The sequence below is a fragment of the Trematomus bernacchii genome, unplaced genomic scaffold (genome assembly GCF_902827165.1).
Source record: "Trematomus bernacchii unplaced genomic scaffold, fTreBer1.1, whole genome shotgun sequence".
NCBI lineage: Eukaryota > Metazoa > Chordata > Actinopteri > Perciformes > Nototheniidae > Trematomus > Trematomus bernacchii.
The window spans coordinates 6,485,111-6,501,728 of NW_022987342.1; the positions used below are offsets into that span (position 1 = coordinate 6,485,111).

Below are 16,618 nucleotides of genomic sequence, written 5' to 3' on the forward strand. Positions count from 1 at the left end.
AAATGTTGCAAAGAAATCCCCCCCAATAAGCCTGTGAATGCCTCTTGTGTGTGATCACTTTGTCTTTTGTTCCCTTGTGTGTCTGCGTACAGCTCGTGAGGCTGCTATGTGGGAGCTGGAGGAGCGCCACCTGCAGGAGAAGCACCAGCTGTTCAAACAGCAGCTCAAAGACCAATACTTCATGCAGAGGCACCAGCTGCTGAAGAGACACGAGAAGGTACCATATTCACCTTTTTCACACCGAGGCGCCTTCAGGGCCGCTTCAGAGCCCTGAAAACTGGTTTAACCAGCGACAGCAGTTCATGGCGACAGTAGAAAGTTGTTGCAGAAGCAATAGCTCCAAGATGGAAAAGTGTCTAGAACAACACCACATACCTATATATAATCGTCACGCAACATTAACCAGGCGTACATGTGACATATTATTTATTATTCACAAGACTTTGAATTACAACCCGTTTGCTATCATTGTTGTAGCAAGGAATACATCCTAATTCAAAACATTTATGGCGAACAAATAATATGCCATACGTCTGTGCGTTTAATGTTCTGCAAAAGTGAGTTTTATATAATGTGTGATCGCATTCTGCCATTAAACATGGAAGAAAAACAAGCAAATATTTAGATTCTTAATCTTGTTATTGATTTGTCAGACAGGCTTTCGTGGCTGGGCTACCATCATCCATGTGAGACGAGAGACACTTCACATTATATAATCCTTTAATTATGGAGCAATGTAGCAAAACATTGTCAAATAAAACTGAAAATAAGTTAAATTCATGTGGAAATGTGCATCAGTGGATGCTACTGGTTAGTTAGTCACACTGAATTGCTTCTTTCGAGCAGTAGGGAAACGGTAGGATATATGCTGGTGAAGGCAAATGCTGAATCCTAGAGGCATAATATTAGCCATTTCACTCTGGAGAAAAAGAGAAGTCACTCTTGCAACTCAATATGGCTTTGTGTTTTAAATCACAACATGAGCACAGCTCCAACATAGTCTTGCCATTGTTGTTGTCGTTGTAAGGGATATTCACACTGGCGTTGCAGCAAAGTATACGGTGACGTCCTGACGTGGTTCCTCTCAGGCTCTAGTCAGTGGAAAAGCAAACTGGTTCTTAAGTGGTTTGCAAGTTAATTCCACTGCAAACCAAACTAGCCCCAGCACGGAACTAGAACAGAACTCATTTCAGTGGAGAAGCGGTGATTGTAGCTCTTTTACACAACTCATACAACCTCCAAAACAACCCCTCAGTTTTGTTTCTGTACAAATGTCAGCATTAAAAGTGAAAGTTTGAAAAGTTGCTCTGGAAGCTCTTTCAATGGTGTGTGTGTGTGCCTGTGTGTTTCCCTGTACAGGAGATGGAGCAGATGCAGCGCTACAACCAGCGTCTGATCGAGGAGATGAAGAACAAGCAGACGCAGGAGAGAACCCGGCTGCCCAAGATCCAGCGCAGCGAGGCCAAGACGCGCATGGCCATGTTCAAGAAGAGCCTCCGAATCACCGGCGCCTCCATCACCCCCGAGCAGGAGAGGGAGAAGGTCAAACAGGTGAGCAGCACATTTAATAGACTTTTGTCTTGTATACAACAGAAAGAATAGTAGCCTTTAAAACCCCAAATGTGTCTCTGTCTCCCAGTTTGCAGCCCAGGAAGAGAAGAGGCAGAAGAACGAGAGGCTCCACCAGCATCAGAAGCATGAGAACCAGATGAGAGACCTGCAGCTGCAGTGTGACGCCAACATCCGGGAGCTGCAGCAGATGCAGGTAGAGATTTAAAGGACTACACTCACTTCACACTTTTATTAATCATTCAGTCATTTTTGTATCAACAATTAACATGCAGTACTGTTTCAGTTTAGAATCCAAGAGAACAGTAAGTTGTTTTATATACTTCCTCCCTATGTGTGTTTCAGAACGAGAAGTGCCACCTGCTCATCGAACATGAGACCCAGAAGCTGAAGGAACTGGACGAGGAGCACAGCATGGAGCTGAAGGAGTGGAGGGAGAAGCTAAGACCCAGGAAGAAGGTAGAGCAGGGATGGGCAACTTGGATGGTGGTGGGGGCCACATCATTTATGTACTGGCCACCAGGGGGCCGCAGATTCACTTGGAATACACACACACAAATTCCATGTATTGTATGTAATTATTAACAAATATACTAAGTCTGACATCTTCATTGACATTTTACAATCTTTCAAGGAACATCCTCTAATAAGCTCACTAAACAAATATCAGTTCACAGAAATGTTATTTAATGTTTACTAGTGGCATGTTTGTATTGAACAGGTTATTTAACAGTGGAATAAAACTATTTTAAACTATTGGAAAGCACGGAAAATGTGTGTGCATTGAGATGAACCATTAAGATGACATAAACATGAAGTCATGAACACTAACCCAGACATTAGTTGTCTAACTTGAACCTAAGACACTTGTAGCCTGACTCTGCATTCCCCTTATTCCACAATAAGGGGAATGAACACAGGCACCTGTCAACCCGCACTCTGCTGTTCCTCAGCGCCGCTCCCCCTCCCTCCCGCTGAAATTATGAATGAATAGCATTTATTAATCATATACGGCAGGGTCCATGACAGTTTGTTTTCATCTGATTTCAAATAAACAAAGTCTTGGTTTTTAGAATATTAAACTTGTTTCGCCAAATTCAGATGATAAATACAACTTGTAAGCTTGTAAAGGCATAATTACAAGCGGCAACTTAACGTCACAGCAGGCATAACAACAGCCGGTGTTTCTTGTGTTTCCCCGGGAAACAAACACAATACACACAAACGCGCCCCCGGGCCGCCATTTGCCCATCCCTGAGGTAGAGTATCTGTTCCCTCAGCCTGCAGTGTACTCGCACAAAACTTTACCCCATTACTAATACAAACTGATGTAAACGGAATATATTGCTATTTTAAAAGGATAGTTTGGATAACTTTGAAGTGTGGTTATTTGAAGTACACCTATATAGTCAGTGTATAACATACAGGAAATGGCAGTTTGGAGAAAAAGACACAGAAGCTAGAGTATGTCAACAGCAAAACATATTATAGCCCCCTTTGCTGTCAGACAGCCTTTCTGCTCTACCCCAAAGTGATAGGATGAAAGCTACATATTTTCATCTAGCTGTCACGATTGCCATTTGTCCAATTTGTAGTTTTTATTCACATGACCATTATGAAAACCTGGAGGGCCCAACTCAGTTCCAACACTGCGTCTAACACTGGGACCTTGTCAGACCATCTTTAACAACGCACGCGTGTTCAGATCACCTCTCAAAGCGGAAAAACTCAAATATTTAAACAAACAGCAATTCTTTGGGACCTGTTTCCTATTGACACCAGCAGCTAAAGTACAATCATTTAAAAAAGTGTAGTCCCTCATGGAGAAGCACTTCAAAGACAGAAATTGCTAACTTAATATGCCTAATACCTTATAATGCTGCTAAGATTAGTGCATACAAACGTACAGACAGTGATCTGAGCTTTGCATGTGAAGAAATGTTAGGAAATTAGCTAACTAATGTTGGTTGCATGGGAAGTCACCTACTGGAGTTAGCCTTTCTAACGTTTCAGTACTGAAAAGACAGGTAGCGTAAAAGGATTTCTGCCAAAGTGTTTAAATGACCCATAATTGAGGGCTACTGCTGAATAACCGTTTTGGTTTTCCTGTGTGCGTCCTGTAGGCCCTGGAGGAGGAGTTTGCCAGGAAGCTGCAGGAACAGGAAGTGTTCTTCAAGATGAGCGGGGAGTCCGAGTGCCTTAACCCCTCCTCCCAGAGCCGCATCTCCAAGTTCTACCCCATCCCCTCCGTCCACTCCACGGGTTTCTAGATGAAACCTTGGCACACGTGCACAGACATGGACGTGATGAGCATACACACACACAAACCGACAGTAAAGAGCCCGTGCTGCCTTGCCTTCATCCTCTGAAAACAGTTCGAGGATGTCAGGAGATATGAAGGAGATTTTCAGATTCAGTGTTTCGATCCTCGCCTCAAAGTGAAGTATCTCTCTGCCCAACCTTCCTTCCATGATTGAACTGTTTTTATAATAAATAATCCAGTGCCTGTAGAATGTTATCTGTTTGGCTTTTAAATCCAAGCAATTTCAAATGAGTATTTGCTGCTCTTTTTCTCGCATGTAGACATTTGCTCTCAGTAAGGATAGCCTTTTTATACCACTTATTTAACATTTCATATGGCTAAATACTAAATAGCAACCTTATCATTTATAATTGATCATAAAATAGATGTACTTCTGCTATAGGAAACACATTTAACTCTCTTAAGGTGATATATTTGTATCTTGCATATCTCTTCTAGGCTGATTTGAGGTTAAATGATGCATAACTTCCAAAGAATCTTTTCCAGCAGAAATGATTCCTTCTTTACAGGTTTTTTATCAGAATGCCTTCCTGTCTCGAGCGTGAGAGTTTTTAGCATCCAGCAGAAAGTTAGCGTTGCATACAGTAGAGATGGTGTTTACATACAGTACACAAAGGGTCATTGTTAGGAAACCACTGTGGGGCAGAAACAAAGACTGCCGCATTTATGTACCTGTTTGTTGCTCTGGTTTTTATGTTTTTTAGGTAACACCACTTTATTGTTGTCAAGCAGAAATTGGAGCATAATTCAGGGACTTTTCATTGATGTCGCTTCAGAAAATGTGAAGACATTTGTAAGAGTTTCTAAAGCCTGCCTTACAAAATCCAACATATTTCTGTTCAGTTAAACGATAATCTGATGATGACGAATCCTGTGTATTTCCTTTGGTTCATATGGCTCATCATAATGTTTTTGCTGCCCAGCATGTCCTTGATATCGGATTTTTCTTATTGAAATACTGTTTTCATTGTCGTGCTAGCTAATAGCCTTAATACTTTAAAACAGCTGTATAGATATACTGTATACCCGATGTGATCGCCTTTAAAGATTTTGGTAAGGCTTATGGTTTAATGTGCAGCTCTGAAGCACATTTTTGAATGATTGCATCTGTATTCAAAGAAACAAACGGTGCGCTTAGCATTTCTTATTTTTATTAAGGCAGATGTATTATGAATGATGTCAAAGCAATGTAATATTCGATGCGGTTGTGAAAACAAACAAAAATGGACCTGACTGGTTTAGGCCATCCTAACTTGTGATTGGGTCATTCTATCATCTAATTTCCTTATGATTGGCTATTGAGAGGTAAGGTATTTTAATTCTTATGTACAAAAATTGCATCAAAGTGCTGTGCACCTTTTACGAATCTTTCTCTGCTGAAACTGCAACCCCCACAATGCAGCATCTGTAGCTTATTCATTCAGAAGAGGTTTGCAGAATACAACAATATCATTACAAAATAACCAGTTGGTCTGTTGTCTGTTTTATTCTTCAAAAAAAAATTAAAAATAAACTCTGAATGTTGACTGAAACAATGTTATCCATATCAAAAGCATTATGCATTTTTTTAAATAAATGTATAGTTTTTAGAATACTTGTGTAATGTAGATTTTCATTTTGCTGTAAATAAACATGTTCCTCTGTACTACAGTTGTCCAGTCTTTCTGCCTATTAATACATGTAATTATCTGACAGTGAGAAAAATCTTCTATAAACAATTGTAGATTTAAAAAAAGAAAGCACTGATAGAAAAAAAAGTTGAATAAGAAAGTATGAACAGATGAAAGACAACTTCATGAAATCCCACAAATATAAGATATCCCCTCAATACAGTGTATCAAACAAGCTAATTCAAAGCTATACAGTCTTTGATTACACACAAGACATTCAGAAATACAAAAATACTATCATAACAACTGTAACTGTGTACATTCATCATCTTTATACACACCAGACTCCACATAAAACGTTTACCAACCAAGTCGACAGTTACACTCGAACGTTCCTCTTCCTTCTTTTAACAGTCAGTGTGGATTCTCCTGTGAAACAAAAGTTTGATTAAAGTGTTGCTTGATGTGACGTGCTTTAAACATTCACCTTCCAGTTGTCCAAGCAAGTCGAATCAAACATTCTAAAATATTCGTAGAAAGTATTTGAAGCTTCAAATAAACTAATCCAGGCTAAAATCATGTTAGCAAGCTAACATTAGCCTGTTCATGCTAATCCTGCTAGCTTTGTTTTTCACACACTGTCTATTGGTTTATCATATTGAAGGTAAAGTAATCTTGAATAACTTGTTTTCTGGAAATGAAGCCAACATGTTAAGTGTTAAAAATAAGATAAGCACTCAATAATTTGCTAAAATCTTGTTAGCTAGCTATATCGTAGAGCTGTAGCTATGATTACTTGGCTGAACACGGCGGCTACAGACAGCAGCACACCTTGAAGGACCGTTTTTTCTGTCTTTTCTTAAATACTAGCCAGGTCGGTGCCCAAATTAACTTAAACCATGGTCTACGAACAATGGGTTACGTATTGTAACCCTAGTTATATAAGCACAGGCGGAGCCCTCTACTGGACTCTATGGGTACTACCTCTCAACCATAGTATGCGAGCATTCATCAACTGAAATATCTATAACCGTAGCCGGCCCCCTGGGGCGGGCCTACCTGAATGCGTGTGCAAGCCCACCGTATATAAGGCGGCCTCGCCTCCTGGCTATCATCCTACACTTCTCTTCAGCAAGCAGCATAGGAAAGACAGGGCCCCGAGTAGAGGACTCCGCCTGTGCTTATATAAACAGGGTTACAATACGTAACCCACCGTTATATTTCACACAGGCTCCGTCCTCTACTGGACTCTATGGGTACAGTGGGTGGAGCCCTGATGCCTAAACGCCCTGTCGTCCAACAACATCGAGTCACCACACTGCCCCTGACCGGCTTTTGGTTACCAGCCCCTGCACCGCAACCCCCTCTCCCCGCTTGTGACCGTGGAGAAGTGGGGGCCGCAGTTTACCTGGCTGGTAGGGCACACTCAGACACGCTTACCTCGTGAATAGTGTGCCTGGAAAACAGTGAGGAGGGCTCTCCCTGTCTGCCCATAGGCCCATAGGCAGGCAGGGAGAGTCCTCCAGCCCTGTATGGGGCTTACTGCGCACCATGTTTCCCAGGTCCCTAAGGAGCATGGGAAAACATAAGTGCACTATGTCCAGGGGGGGGGTCAAATACATGCTGACCCACAGGGAGCGCTCCGCCATGATGCATTCACCCAGACGGTGAAATGCATCAAGCAGAGTTTTTACACTCGGCGATGTGTGTCTCCTAACCCTAACACGCCTGCCATAATGCCCCTGTACCCGCATAGCGCGGTTTATCACTCTCACATGCGCATGCCCACTAGCTGCTTCCTTTACTGGAGTTACAACTGGGGCAGCGAGTGGGGAATCTGTATGGTTAACATTATGTGGAAGTGTGGATTTGTGGAGAGAAATGACACTTAGACTGGTATACATGCAATCATTTTTATTAGAGCGTGTAACAACAGATGCATCATACAGGGAGGAGGCGGGATTCGCCCTCGCGTCCTGGGTGGAGAAAGTGACTCTCTCCGCCGGGACGCTTCCTCCCACCGCCAGTCAGCTTCTGGAGGACGGTGCACCCCACCCAGAAGCCCTTTGCTAAGGCGGAGCGGGAGCCTGTCGGGGTCGGTCAGCCCGTCCCCGCGAGTGCCGGTATTGAGCCGGTTCTCCGGGACGAACCGCGGAGGCAGAGGGAGCAACGGGTGCCACGGGGGCTCTATACCGGCGCCTTTCTCTCCGTCTTACCACCGCCGGGCGCTCTCTCCCCCGAGGAAGAGCCTGAGGATGAGCCAGCGGCAGCATGCGGCTGAGCTGCGCCCTCACTTCCTCCAAGCAACTGAAGTGCTGGGTGACCGAGGTGATCGACCCGAAGAGCCCTTCCGTGGATACGGGGGCCCCAAGGAGATCATCCCGGTCCTTTTTGGACCGTGCGGTCAGACCCAGCCACACGTGACGCGACGCCACTGTGGCCAGGGACATCACAAGTCCAGCTGCGGTAGCCATACCGTGGACCAGATTATTCATCTGGCCCACGCAGCGGTCCGAATAATCGCTCCCAACTCAGCGAGACACCCAACACGCCGAGATTACTGGCCGCTGCTGCCATCTACGCCCCGAGCCTGAACATCTTATCCAGATATTCTAGGATTTCACGGTCACACGGCAGCGGGGGCAGAGGCTTCCTCCCCTCTGCCCACCCGGCTGCCTGCGGAAGCAGATGGGCCGTCAGGCTCTCATCAAGGGGGGGGCAAACCGGGGCAAACCGGGACACTCCGTGTCCGAGCGGCCCTGCACCCTGAGAATTCCCACCCACGTTGCCACTGGAGCCTTCGTTCTAAGTGGCTGTCGCCATGTCGCCTCCACACACTGCCAGATGTCTGGCAAGGGGGGCGAAACAAAGGCCGGCTGCGTCGGACGAGCCGGGCCGTAGAAGCCCAGACGGATAGTCATCACCGCCGGAAAACTTCTTCTTTCTGTCTTTTCTCGTCTTAGTTCAGTTGTTTCCTTGCTCGCTGAAAATAAAAGGATGACAGCCAGGAGGCGAGGCCGCCTTATATATGGTGGGCTTGCGCGCGCATTCAGGTAGGCCCGCCCCAGGGGGCCGGCTACGGTTATAGATATTTCAGTTGATGAATGCTCGCATAGTATGGTTGAGAGGTAGTACCCATAAAGTCCAGTAGAGGGCGGAGCCTGTGTGAGATATAACAGACCTACCTCTCTCTCCTTTGGGCCCCGGGAACCCAATGTCCCCTTTCTGTCCTGGTCTCCCAGGCGGTCCGACAATGGCTCCATTTTCTGCGGAGGAAAACTCAGTTAGGATACCTATGTCTTTAAGCAGCTTTTCTAATTGTTACAATTTTTAGGTAGATAATTCTTTACTTTTTATGTATTCCACTAAATCAATGACATTTTCTTGGGACCCAAACAACTGGCTGTGTCCAGGTAGACCTGGAGGGCCCGGTGGTCCTTGTGGACCTTGGATGCCACGTTCATTGTGGTTTTGATCTATGTCACGTAGCAGACCCTGAGCTGGAAGATAAGAGACAAAGTAAGGAATCATTTCAACCACTTCTTTTACTACTTGTGTTTTATTGTAGTTTGTTTAGATTTGTAACATTGGATATTCAATCAAAGTTAAACAGAGGTGCGGTATAACGTTTTAACATCGCTGTCATGATATTGTCCTTTGTGTTTCCTGTTTTATTTTGTATTACACTCTCCTTGTGTCTTGTCCGGTTATACTTCTTGTCTTCATGTTTCCGGCCTTTGTGATTGCCTGCTCCGCCTTCTTTCTACCTGTGTGTACAACCCAGTCTCACGGCATTTCGTGTTATAGTCACAACATTTAATCTATTGATTCGTGTTCACCAACACGATTTTCCCCTTTTTCTCGTGTCACACAGAACGATTTTAAAAGCAATGTATTTCTATTGGTAGTATGTTTCGTGCCTGCACCACGTCTTTTTGTCCGGTCGGGTCTTGGAAGACCGGAAGCTGTGTGGTTCATAAAAACATGTTCTTACTCAATATCAAGCCACGATTATTGTTTTTATTTTAAATCGTATAATGTCTGACTTTTTTTGCCGTCCGCGAGGAAAAGAAATGGGGCTCAGAGCCTCAGAATACTGAAATCTGTATTTTTTAAATCTTTTTTTCCTTCTAATTTGTTATTCTTTTCTAAATAAAACACTGTTATTTACTCAACAATAACACACAATTATCCTTGTTTTTATTTATTTGTTTAATTCTATAATCTCTGGCTTTTTTGGCGTCCGTCAGGAACTGAATTTCAAAATAAAGTCACCGGAAACAGACGTAGGCCTATATGGGACATTTCGAGCATCATTGCGATACACACCCACTGAACTGATTACCCAAGATCCTCAGCTATGGTTTAAGCTCGATGATTGGATGTTTTAGCCGCAATGCACGTTGGGATATGGTGTTATTGCGATATGAAATCCGAAAAACATTTAGGAGTTTAGGATGGCAGAAGACACTACACTACCCATAATCCTCAGCTATCGTTTGGGACTACAGTCCCCGTGATTAATCTTCAAACTCTGAGATTGGATGTTGCGCCAAGGTTATGCCGAGCGTCAAACAGCTCTTTGAAATGGAACGAAACCGCGGCAGACTATCCAAAACTGGACTCGAACGGGAATCGAGTACAGAACTACACATGCTGGCTATTGTGTTTCGCAAAATGTTCTATGGGACGTCTCTACTGGGAACGTTTTCGTTTTTCCCACAATTAGAAGTTGCCAGTATTAAAGACATTGGTGTTATCAAATTTAAAACATATAATTAATACATGGGTGAAAATTGCTTGTGTCCATATTGGGCAGCATTAATATATACCCACATGACAGCTCATTGTTACTTTGTAATTCTACTCCACTACAATTCAGAGGTTAACCTGGTATTTTTACTCCACTACATTTATTTTAGTTACTTTGCAGATTCTGATTAATGATGTGAAATATAAACAACCCTTAAATCAGACTTTAGTTACACCTGAGTAAAATTCAGGGAAGGTGATTGTCAAGTGCCAACAATCAGGAGAGATATTTGATAGTTGGTGCTTGAGAAGACTAAACATTTATCTGCAGATCCCTATAAAGTATATTCATTACTCGTTATTCTCTACTAATAGTTCATTAAAGACTGTATATAATGGCTATTTTGCATATCCCTTTCAAGATTTCAAGATTTTCAAAGGTTTATTGACACATCATATTATACACAACTACGGTGTTGTTATGCAATGAATGAAAAACTTGATCGCAGGTTCCTCAACAAGACATCTATCAATATGTGTGTATACCTCCACCATTAAACTGTCATATTCTGCACATTTCTTATACTATCTACATACATCTTATAAGAGTATAATTAATATGTATAATATCAGTTAAAATAAGTGCTTCAACATAGTTAACATTGCAGGAAAGCAATATATTAGACGTTAAGTACTTTGTCAGGCTTAATATTTATCTGTAGATACCCCCAAAGCTTTTTTCTTATTTAAAAGAAGACCTTAACCTAAATTATTCTTTAATGTTTTAATAAAGGTTAATTAGTTTGTCTGTTTTGCACATCCTCATATTAATATCTTTATACATCCGGCACTAAACTGTTTTATTGTAGAGATCACTTACAGTATCTTCTTGATTTTTTATATTCTATATTTCTATCATTGACCTACTACTTTCCCCCTATTTTGTATGTACTCTTAATATTTTTTTCATAAAATATAACATATTAAAAAAATAATTCAATAACGTGCTTTAACCACTAGGTTAAAGCACTAGGGTTAAAAAACTGTCAAGTTTAAAGTGTTAACACAACAAATTATACTTTTTATTATTAGTGTAGGACACTTATGTATGTATAACATCTGAAGATGTGTAGTTTTATTCATGTTTTCACATCATTTTACAGGATATTGCTATATTATTTGACATGTTTTACTTCTACACATTAATATCTGATTTGTAAAACATCACAGACAGAAAGGTATATCCGTCATTTAATGGTAAGCTATTGAAATTCTGAATCCTTAGATGTGCCTCCCATCACCCAAAACCCCTGACTATTCTCTCAACCAGGGGCGTCGCCTGGACCTGAAAACATTCGGGGCTTAGCCCACAGTGGCGGCGGCGCTACAGTGGAATATTCTACTGCAACACTCCCCACACGCACACACACAGTATACCCGCGACTGTTACAATGAAGGCTCGATAATCAGTTAGGCAGGGGTAAAGTGCTATTTTTTATGAGTGGGGGGGGAACCTAACCTCCTCTAGGGGGTCCGTGGGGATGCTCCCCCGGGAAGATTTTTTTTTAAATATTGAAGTTAAAAGCATCAATCTGGTGCACTTTGAGAGCAACATTAAGAGAACTATGGATACCTCTCTCAACACCCATTTGAAACAGAACTGTAAACAGATTTACTTTTTCTTTATGGATATTTTACAAATCACTCCCCTTTTAAACTCTATTCTTGTTTTACTGCCATATAGTATTTCATAACTGTTTTTCCTTTATTCTCTTTAATTTTTTTATAACTATAATGATCATATAAACGTGTGCCGCGGAAATAATCTTTTGAATCATTTGTGACCAAACCGTTTGAGACCCACTGAGATAACTTAGACTAAAGTAAACTATCTAAACACTCAGAGAGTCCTTTAGCTCACCTGAGTCTCTCAGTCTGTCAGCAGAGGACTCTCCTCCAGCTTGTTGTGGAACAAACAGCTCCTTATGTCCGTTTATCAGCTAGCTAACCAGATGCTAACAACACGGTCCCTGCTGGCACCGGCACCGGTCCCTCTCTCTCTCTCTCTCCCTCTCTCTCTCTCTATCACACTAAATGCGCTATTGCCACACACACACAGAGCCGAGCTTGAATGACACAAGCACACGTTTATTTCCATGCAACTCTCTGATTGGTCTGGTGTCATGCCTCTGTTGCATTCACTGAACACGGGAAATTACAGTCCTGCCATCCTCTCTTGTGTCATGATGAGGTTCACGTAAAGCACGGTTAATGTATTATATTATTGAGGGAGAATTGTCCGGGGCTACAGAAAAAACATTCGGGGCTAAAGCCCCGGATGCCCAGGCCAGGCGACGCCACTGCTCTCAACTCAGTATTTACATTCTTTAATTCAAAGAAAATCAGTAATATCTTTAAAAACGACAAGTCCTTTTATATCAGCTGTGCACCGTTATGGTGTAAATATAACCTATCTACCAATTGGATCAAATATAAAAGTCAGCCGAATTAGTATTGATACTGCAAGGAGACGTATTGTGTGAAGAGAAATTGAAGATGTTGTTTAATTGCTGATATATTTATGATCCACGTCACGTATTCAGTTTCGGCGGCATTTCTTCCAGTTTGTCCAAAGGTCTTCTAATCAGGGCTCTATAAATAAAGAACTACGGCAGATGTGTAATATTTAATGCAGCCGAACCGTGTATTACAATGCCGTTATGTGATGACTTTCAAAGAGAAAAGCAAGCACACTCGGATTAAAGTATGTTTTTCGGATTTCATATTGCATAAACACCATATCCCAACGTGCATTGCGGCTAAACAATCCAATCACCGAGCTTAAACCATAGCTGAGGATCTTGGGTAATCAGTTCAGTGGGTGTGTATGTTTCCGGTTATTTTATTTTGAAATTCAGTTCCTGACGGACGCCAAAAAAGCCAGAGATTATAGAATTAAACAAATAAATAAAAACAAGGATAATTGTGTGTTATTGTTGAGTAAATAACAGTGTGTTATTTAGAAAAGAATAACAAATTAGAAGGAAAAAAAGATTTTAAAAATACAGATTTCAGTATTCTGAGGCTCTGAGCCCCATTTCTTTACCTCACGGACGGCAAAAAAAGTCCGACATTATACGATTTAAAATAAAAACAATAATCGTGGCTTGATATTGAGTAAGAACATGTTTTTATGAACCACACAGCTTCCGGTCTTTCAAGACCCGACCGGACAAAAAGACGTGGTGCAGGCACGAAACACACTACCAATAGAAATATATTGCTTTTAAAATCGTTCTGTGTGACACGAAAAAAAGGGGAAAATCGTGTTGGTGAACAAGAATCAATAGATTAAATGTTGTGACTATAACACGAAATGCCGTGAGACTGGGTTGGTGTGTAATAACCCTGCTGCTCTTGTGTTTTTGCCTGCCAGCTTTACATCTTCTTAATCACACCTTTAGTTATATATACCGGCTTTCCTTATGTTCTGTGTTTGGGACCTAAAATGTTCAATACATCCTGTGACAGTCGTGTGGACAGCAGTAGACAGTGTTGCCAACTTGGCCATTGTCTTGCTAGATTCAGCGACCTTTTTGGTACTTCTCAGTACAATTATTTCTTAAAAGCTACTGGCTTTTTAAAAGAAAAGCACATAAAGCTCATATCGACTTACATTTGATGTATTCCACAACATCCATGATATTTTCACGGGAGCTAGCCAATTGGCTTTGTCCAGGCATTCCAGGAAGTCCAGGAGGTCCTGGAGGTCCTTGAACAAAACGTTCAGAGTTTCCAGCAACACCACGGAGCAGACCGTGGGCTGCATGAAGGGGACAGTAAAGTTCAGTAGCGCTCAGGTAACTATTAAAATGGTATTATATTAAAAGCAAGGTTCAGGTATTGACCATTTAGTGATGAGGTTTACACTAAACTTCCTCTAAATCACCTACATTTGATGTAATCCGTTACTTTGACAGCCATGCTGGAGTAGTCACCAGTATCCAGGATGCTGTCCCTTGTGCCAGATTCACCTGGCTCTCCCTTGTGTCCTGGGGGTCCAGGAGGGCCTGGTGCACCAGGAAGTCCAAACATAGTTCCTCTCATACCATCACCTGTAGACAATACAGTATAACATGATGGCATAAGGAGCAATGACTCAGCAAACATTGGGTCACAATATGTGACTTTGATGAAGACAGCTTTATGAAGTAACATTTATGTTGAGGTCTATGTAAAGATTGTACTCTTAATTAATCTCATTTAGGTTTTGAGTAAGTATTCTTTTAAACTCACTGTTGATGTATTGTTGTTGTTCTGCTGTGGGTGGTTCTCTGTTTGCATACTCAGCAAAGGAAACCAGTCCGTGGAGACCACTAGGGGGGCCCTCTGGTCCAGGGGGACCGGGGGGACCTGGTAAACCTCTAAACTCCACACCTTTGGTATAATGGTACAGATGTGGAGGCAGAACAAATGTGAATTACTCCGATGCATCCCCCATAAATAGCTTAAACTAATGTTGTTACTCAGACTTACTGTGCAGGTAGTCACGAATGTCGTTGCTAAATCCTGGTGGTCCAGGTTGACCGTCTCTACCAGGGATACCAGGGACACCTGGAGGCCCTTGAGGACCCACAACTGATTGAAGTTGAAAAAATAAAATGAACACCCATTCGCTTAAGAGAACTAGTAAATGGAATGACTGTATGGGTTCTTATTGTGTTTCTTACCTGGGTATGAGTCTCCAGGTAGCCCAGGGGTTCCAGGGGGTCCGGGGACACCTAACACCTGCCTATCTAGAGACAGACAGGATCCACATTCAATCAAAGTCAGGTTCTTTCATCATAACACCTCTTAAATGTAAACCTGCAGTTCCATCAAACCCTCACCATTCAGTAGGGTGAGAACATGTTCAGCCACCTCCTGGGTGTTGATTCTGTAGCTGCCGTGGCCCGGAGCACCAGGGGGTCCTGGTGGACCGGGGGTACCAGCAACATATCTCCTCACGTCTTCTCCTGGACACAAATAACATTTTGGCAAATATTTTCCAGGCTACGCTCTAAAGAGCTGCTGATTGTTCCTCAGTGAGATCGGGTAAGGCAGAGTAACCTTTAACTTGTATTATCTCTAATATACAGCAGGGAGGGACTCCATAGGTTTAAAAATAGAAGTTGGATTTTATAGAAGTCTACGAATAAACGGCACTACTTCTCACTTTATGTATAATTTCAGTTAACACTTACCTAAAGTTTAAGGTCTCAATCTCTAGTTTTAAAGGTCTCCTACTAAACTATTTTTAGGCATATATTTCAGGTCTCAGATATATAAAAAACATGTCTATGAAGTGTTTTGCTCAAAATACCAAACAGATCACCCATTCTAGCCATGCCTCATACCCCTCTATTTCAGACCTGTTACAAAAGTGCTGATTCTGGGTCTGTAGCTTTAAATGGAACCGAGCTGCTGCTGGCCACGCCCCTTTGGAGCGCGCCTGCAAGGAGTGAGCTCTGTGAAGAGAAGGCTGTCTACCAGCTGAAACCAAGCCCCCAGGAAGTGCTCCGGACTCTGACGAAAAAATCTGTTGTGTCCAAACGGCGGTACTAACATTTCCGTATCAGTCCGTGACGTCACTGGGCCCAGAAATACTTTTTCCCATTGACTAACATGGGGAAAGTCTGTAAATGTGACGTCTGTAAATCAGCAGATATATATTTTTTAAACTAAATAAACTACCCAGTATGAACTATTTTATAGCCCTTATTAGAATCATTAGGTCCTTAAAGGTCCCATGTCATGCTTTTCCGGTTATTACCCGTCCCCTTGTGTGTTATGAAGGTTGTTATGCGTGTAAACGGTCTGCAAATAATAATAATAATAGCTTGGTTTTATATAGCGCCTTTCAAGGGACCCAAGGTCGCTTTACAAGTAATAGGGCAAAAACAAACATAACAAAACAAAAGTCAGACAGACAAAACAACAGATCGATTAGGGGCCGAAAGCCTTGGCAAACAGATGGGACTTGAGGGCCCTTTTGAAGGCGTCGAGTGTGGGGATGTTGCGAATCTCCGCAGGGAGAGCGTTCCAGAGGGTGGGGGCTGCCACACTGTAGGCTCTGTCCCCGAAGGTTCGCAGTTTGGTGCGGGGGGTGGTAAGCAGGCCAGAGTCTGAGGACCGCAGGTTCCGGGGTGGGGCATGTGGGTGAAGGATGTCCGATAGGTACTGGGGGGCAAGGGCATGGAGGGACTTGTAGGTAAGGAGGAGTACTTTGTAGGATATGCGGGACTTGACCGGCAACCAGTGTAGGTGGATGAGGGTGGGAGTGATGTGCTGCCACGGCTTTGTGTAGAGTCAAAAACCCTCAAAG

General features: G+C 42.6%; 2 protein-coding genes across 2 annotated transcripts in view; one reads left to right on the top strand and one right to left on the bottom strand.

The window, feature by feature from the left end:
* Positions 1–5,537, top strand: part of slkb (STE20-like kinase b) — a 35,052-nt gene extending 29,515 nt beyond the window's left edge. Inside the window, exons 14-18 of the mRNA XM_034129487.1 lie at positions 93–217; positions 1,360–1,551; positions 1,640–1,765; positions 1,915–2,028; positions 3,693–5,537. Coding sequence (XP_033985378.1) covers positions 93–217; positions 1,360–1,551; positions 1,640–1,765; positions 1,915–2,028; positions 3,693–3,839 — 704 coding nt within the window. The 3' untranslated portion in view covers positions 3,840–5,537. The remainder of the gene's footprint in view (positions 1–92; positions 218–1,359; positions 1,552–1,639; positions 1,766–1,914; positions 2,029–3,692) is intronic.
* The window catches only part of col17a1a (collagen, type XVII, alpha 1a), a 32,325-nt gene continuing 20,508 nt past the window's right edge, over positions 4,802–16,618 (bottom strand). The window contains exons 42-50 of the mRNA XM_034129472.1: positions 15,144–15,269; positions 14,985–15,050; positions 14,791–14,892; positions 14,551–14,691; positions 14,208–14,369; positions 13,931–14,077; positions 8,853–9,002; positions 8,688–8,768; positions 4,802–5,931 (exon numbers count right to left, since the gene is read on the bottom strand). Of these exons, the coding sequence (XP_033985363.1) occupies positions 5,882–5,931; positions 8,688–8,768; positions 8,853–9,002; positions 13,931–14,077; positions 14,208–14,369; positions 14,551–14,691; positions 14,791–14,892; positions 14,985–15,050; positions 15,144–15,269 (1,025 nt within the window). The 3' untranslated portion in view covers positions 4,802–5,881. The remainder of the gene's footprint in view (positions 5,932–8,687; positions 8,769–8,852; positions 9,003–13,930; positions 14,078–14,207; positions 14,370–14,550; positions 14,692–14,790; positions 14,893–14,984; positions 15,051–15,143; positions 15,270–16,618) is intronic.